General features: G+C 46.5%; 1 protein-coding gene across 1 annotated transcript; it reads right to left on the bottom strand.

Annotated features, from left to right (window-relative positions):
- Positions 1-3,647: 3,647 nt before the first annotated feature.
- LOC119398859 (uncharacterized) lies at positions 3,648-4,933 on the bottom strand. Its single transcript, XM_037665677.2, has 2 exons — positions 4,583-4,933; positions 3,648-4,394 (listed from the first exon to the last, which is right to left on the bottom strand). The coding sequence occupies exons 1-2, from the start codon at positions 4,931-4,933 to the stop codon at positions 3,648-3,650; spliced, it is 1,098 nt and encodes a 365-aa protein (XP_037521605.1).
- Between the last annotated feature and the right edge of the window lie 1,047 nt (positions 4,934-5,980).

Below are 5,980 nucleotides of genomic sequence, written 5' to 3'. Positions count from 1 at the left end.
CTTATAGAGGTTTAATTAAGGCTAAATTGACTTTTCTCTATAGGATGTATTGTGTTTAAATTGAGCGCCAATTGACTTTTTCTATTGAGTTACACAAGGATATTGGCCACCGTGTTTCTATTGAAAATCATATTTTGCGTGTCAATTTAGCGTCTTTTGTGAGCGCCAATTGAGCGCCAATTGACTTTTTCTATTGATTTACACAAGGATATTGGCCACCGTGTTTCTATTGAAAATCATATTTTGCGTGTCAATGTAGCGTCTTTTGTGAGCGCCAATTGAGCGCCAATTGACTTTTTCTATTGAGTTACACAAGGATATTGGCCACCGTGTTTCTATTGAAAATCATATTTTGCATGTCAATTTAGCGTCTTTTGTGCGAGTCAAAAGGAGCTATTGACCAGCTATTGACTGTGTGTACTCAGTTTCAATTGAAACAGTTTAGGGGAGTGTATATTCAACCCTTATTGTGTTCAGTAAGAAGCATCTGGTATGCAAGCGCGTTACGCAATTGTGAAAAATTGTGGCTGAGTTCCTCCGCGTTTAGGAACGTAGGCTATTTGCGACATTTCTTGAAAACTAGCCACTTAAATGTTATGTTTTAGAAGTGGTACCCAATAATATACATTACATGCTATCAGTGTATTTTTTAAGCATTTGCTAGCCATAAGGCTGATCATTCGAATTTACTGTGCCGAACATGAAAGAAATTCTGCATGCCGCCTTCAATGCTTTGCCCTAGCGAGAGTTTTTCCTGGCGTGCGCTGATGTTTCAATGGTTCAATCGTACGAACAAGGTAAAAAATGGGAGAGAAGTCGCAAATTAGTACACGGGCCCACTATTCACATGAACGACACCATACACGCACATGTACTGTGATGCCGATGTTGTGATTTCTTCACTGTGTAAGCTGCAGCTGACCTTCGGTGTTCTGTAAAGTGTTCAAGCCAAAATGTAAAACACAGATCTGTTAACATCTACATTTATTTTATGAAAACTCCAATAGAGACGAATGCCATAATTTAGTTGGCGTTGCGCCTGTTTCCGAATAACCAGGGCGAAGCCTGCCTGTAAGAAATACAAAAAAAAAAGAGAAAATGTTGTCATAAAAAATGAAATAGGTAGAAGAGGACGGTTTAATAATGTAAACCACAATAGTTACGTAGTAGCATACTGATAAAACATCCAACGCACAATACTTTTTTTCAGGTTTCATAACTTTCGAATAGAACGTACGAAGGCAGTGAAAATGATAAACTTACCTTCAAAGATAATCAACAGATGCACGTGGTTTGGAGATCCAGCAAATACAGAAAATGTTGATCGCACATCAAGGTGACGGTGTGTCTCTGCAGCTTTGCAGAAAGGAAGCCACGATGGAGTCGTCCATTTTGCCGCAGGAAAGTTGCGATGCTGGGTCTGATGAACAACCGTTCAGCCGAAACAAACTTCCATGTACGGCCACAATTGCAGCACATGAGCGAAGTAGCTTCTTCAAACTTTCGCTGATAGCCTGTGTAAATCGCGGTACTCGCTGTCCACGAAATCAGAGCAAGAGAGATCGCAAGTGCCGAACACGACCACACTCGCGACGCTGGTGAGCAATTCTGAAGAAGAAAGTGCGGCGCGGAGGGATACACAAGAGCTAAAGTGACCGTCAGAAATTTACACGGGTGTAACTCCCAATAAATTCTGCGAAGCTTATTTGCGAACTAAATTTCAAGTATTCATGGCGCAATATTAGCACCCTATAAAATACAGATTGATCTTTTCCCGCGTTATTTTCTTGATCGCAACAGTAGACGGGCCTCCTTGCACCTGTGCAGTGGAAGTTTCCGACATGCGTTCTCCGAATTCTTCACCCCTCATGGTCCCCGCCACGTGCAAAGAATACCGCCCGCGACTTACCAGACAGGCGAGTTTCGGAACAATAGGGCGCGCCTTTTCCCCCCACGGGGAGAGCGGCTTAAAATGCACGACCAGTGAAGGACGCGTTCGTCGAATCCGCAGCCCTTTCGCGTAAGCCGGCTACCACGACGTGCTCGACCCGCATTTTTATCGTACTTCTCATGAATAAATAGTAGTAAAATAATAATAATAAGGACACTGCTTGTCAAAGCATTGAATGCACATTCCGATAAACATTGCATCAACGGTATTTTTTGCTAATCTCGGAAGGCAAACTTTTAGCGCATCATTGAAGCAAATGCAAGTGTCGCACTTGACCGCGACACGATCCGTCATAGCGGGTCATATGGCTACGCATGTTTTTTTGACAATTCATGGTGAGAAAAACCTTTGATCTTGCATTCAAAGAACTGTTAACTTCTCCTTTACCCCGTCGACAGCCGCGGGGACCAGCAGCATCGATCTTGCGACCTTCGATCAAAGCACCTAGCTCGCTTAATTTCGTTTTTTTCGTTGCTTTTTTTAGTACTCAACAACGAAGAAGAAAGGGGGGCGGCCGGGAGGGAGGCCCTGCGGTGAAACTTGGCCCTGTACCTATATGCCCTGCACATGCGTGCTTCATGGTGCTTTTGTAGCTATATAGAACATTATTATATATAAACAAGAAAACTAATTCCAGGTACATTGGACATTACACCTGTGTGATGCAAAAAAAAAAAGTAAAATGTCATATCGCAAGCTAGAGAAGCATAAAACATAAAAGACTTGAGGTAGCACTGCATGTTATATTGAGAGGGCTCAGTAGCCGGTCAATAATGCATACGTTGAGTTCGAGTCAATTGGCACTTAGTTGTTTGAAAGACAATTTAATGCGTATAGAGTGTGAGTAAATTGGCGCTTAGATTTTTTAAAGTCAATTAAATGCGTAAAGAGTGTGAGTCAATTGGCACTTAGTTTTTTTAAAGCCAATTAAATGCGTATAGAGTGTGAGTCAATTGGCACTTAGTTTTTTGAAAGTCAATTAAATGCATATACAGTGCGGGTCAATTGACACTTAGTTTATTGAAAGTCAATTTAACGCGTATACAGTGTGGGTCAATTGACACTTAGTTTTTTGAAAGTCAATTTAATGCGTATAGAGTGTGAGTAAATTGGCGCTTTCTTACCTTTAGTCAATTGAATCTGTACCGAGCTGACCCAGTAGACAATGCGGTTGAATTGACCTGCAATTGACTCAATACATGCTCGGTTCCAGGTCAATTAAAACTCAATCTGCATTTTTGTAAGGGAATATTCAATCCAAAGAATGAAGTACGACCGCCGCTATGAGACCTATTGGTACAGTATTTAATGCGTTAGCCGAAGGTTCGCTCGGTCCCTGGCGGCAAGTTGTCTCTTCGTGCACTTCAATTTCTTTACATTTTACAGTTAAAGACTACAAATAACGGCCCTATACTTTCCTTGGTTTCATGGTCCGCCCCCAAATGAGGTTGTATGTGACCAACAAAGACCGACAATGATATTCATGAACGACAGAGGACCAAGCTGGGTGCAGTGCCTGCAGACTTGGTCTAGCCGTATAATAAAAAGGCTGCATGTTAAAAATATATATACATTTTATTTAGTGTATTTACAAGTATGTACATTTCTATAAACGTGATGAAATATATACACGAGCTGTTTCCGATGAGTGACTAGAAATAATCGAACGCGGATTCGTTCTCCGGGCTCGGTTTCTTTACAAATGGATGTGAGATTCACCGAGCTGGGCGAGGTACTTCGGGTCCACCTGGCAAGTCGAATACCGTGACTGGCAGGAATCACCGCTGCGCCCGACACTCGATGCTTCCTGGTAGACCGCTACAGGGGAGGATGCCTGGGGCTTGATGTCTTTGAAGAAATCGACGACCTTGCGTCCGTAGGCGCCGAATTGGTGAGGATGGGCCGCCATTGAGCAAACCATGAGCGCCACGCAACGGCCCGCGTCGTTCGCCTGGATGAACTGGAAATAGCGGCCCACCACGCCTGCGTCGATTGAGCGGACCGGGCGGCTGTGGTTGGTGGTGGTAGCGTACAGCTCGGTCTTGTTGTCGGCGGAAGATCGCGGTTCGGCGGGTGGAGCCGTAGTAGTCGCGGGATCGGAACCCAGCTGGGCTTGGGCTGCTGCGCCGGTGCCATGGCCGACGCGGAAGCCACCCTGGATGTAGCCGCTCGCGTACTTGGGGGCTCCGAGGAGCCCGACGGACTGGCCCCCAAGCTGCTTGAGCTTGCCGTTGATCTTGGCCCTCAGCAGGTCGACCTTGGACTGCACGACACCGGGAACAGAGACTTCAGCCACGACGAGCTTGGGTACGACCAGCTTGGGAACCACGATTCTAGGCAGCTGGGGCACCACGACCTTAGGGACGACGATCTTAGGCGCCTCAGTCTTGGGCAATGGTGGTAGCGTAGGAATACGGATGACTGGCTTCGTCACGGCGGGCACCTGAAGTGAAGCAAATAGAGGAATGCAAGTTAACACCGACTGTAAAATGACTACATAGGAAAACGTGCTCTGGAGCACGAAAATTTATGAGAAAAGACGCATGTAACGTTAACCATCAGTGGATATGCTGCTACGTAATGTAAAAAAAGAAACCACGGTGAATTCTTTAGAAAAGAAGGATCACTAACCTCGATTTCGACGTGTACAGGTTCCGGAGGGGACGTGACTGGTACCGGGCTCTTGAGACTGCTCCAGGCAACTCCTTCATCAACGTCCTGTGCTGGGGCGTCCTCGTACCGCTCGAGCCGAGAGTCGTACGAGATGGTGGCCCGAAAGGAGCGGTTACCGGTGATCATGGCGAGGGCCTTGGTAGCTAGAGACAGCTTGTAGGCGACCAGGGACTGCGTCGCGTCCTTGGCCAGGTTTCCAGCCCAGATGAACGGCGCCAAGGCGAGGCCTAGCTTGGCCTCGGAGTCGTCGGCCAGGGAGACGATCAGGATGCCGACCAGGGAAGCGATGATGGCCGTGGAGATCTTCATGGCTGATGCTGCAAGAGTCTCGTCAGCGAGCAGGTGAGTGAAGTTTCCACGATTCGAGCCCCGCTTTTAACCTCCCCGCTGCTCGCTCATTGGTCTAGACGCGTGAGTGACGTAGCAGGTGTCAGGGACTGCTGATTCGCCACTTTGCTTTAGACGCGTGAAAGACGTAGAAGGTATCAGGGACTGCTGATTCGCCACTTTGCTAACCCCCTCACCAGCCACCATCACCCCTCGCCTCCTTCCCTCTCGCCCTCGCGTTTCGGGAAATCCTTTCCCAGACTGCCTTGAAGAAGTGTGGAAAGGGGGATTTACCACCTGCCGCGTGGCAGCGAGAAAAAGAACACGTGTTTTCAGCTAAAAGTGATTCTCGTGGCATCCTTTTTGCACCTGAACGGCTGGTAGACACTAAAGTCCCTAGATTTTTCATTTTTACTTAAGTACCGACAACTGCCTCCTTTCACGGCCCTCTCTCACGCGCAGCTGGCGTCCGACGCCATTTTCTTCCTAACTTGGAAGATTTACAAAGCCATGTGCGTCTAAGTAGCCACGCATCTTTCAGCTAACAATATGCTACCGCGACGAGCCTTTCTCCTCCCGTCAACCACCTGTCATTAGTGAATGGGGGACGCGTTTCACCAGGTGTTGGAGCGAGCGTTAGCCAATGAGATTCGTCGCCGGCGCTTCAATGGTTGTCGGTACTTAAGAACAGGGAAAAATCTAGGCACTTTACTAGACACATAATCTCAGAAGAAATGTTAATTAAGAAGGAAGAACTTGCCAGTAAATATATCATTAACGACTTAGGTATTGCCAAGAATGCCTGGTAAAGCAAAGTTTGGTTTAAATACCAACACACCGTACTGCACAGATGAGATCGTGAAGGAAGCCATGCGAACAACTATAAAGAACATCGAGCATCGATGACATGCGCGCAAAATATCCATAAATCATACTGCACGTTTTCCTAGCCCGTCACAGCGTCCACACAGGCAAAAATAAATAGGCAATCATCCTGCCCGGTTATTCGGGTTGTAAGGTGAAACGAGA

This window comes from Rhipicephalus sanguineus, chromosome 7 (assembly GCF_013339695.2).
Source record: "Rhipicephalus sanguineus isolate Rsan-2018 chromosome 7, BIME_Rsan_1.4, whole genome shotgun sequence".
NCBI lineage: Eukaryota > Metazoa > Arthropoda > Arachnida > Ixodida > Ixodidae > Rhipicephalus > Rhipicephalus sanguineus.
This window is presented reverse-complemented; position numbering and strand designations above follow the sequence as displayed.

Excerpts from the sequence above, each read along its gene's own strand:
- LOC119398859 (XM_037665677.2), bottom strand. The coding sequence starts at position 4,933 with ATGAAGATCTCCACGGCCATCATCGCTTCCCTGGTCGGCATCCTGATC. Across the intron at positions 4,395-4,582 it reads CTGTACACGTCGAAATCGAG|GTGCCCGCCGTGACGAAGCC; the intron begins GTTAGTGATCCT and ends GCTTCACTTCAG.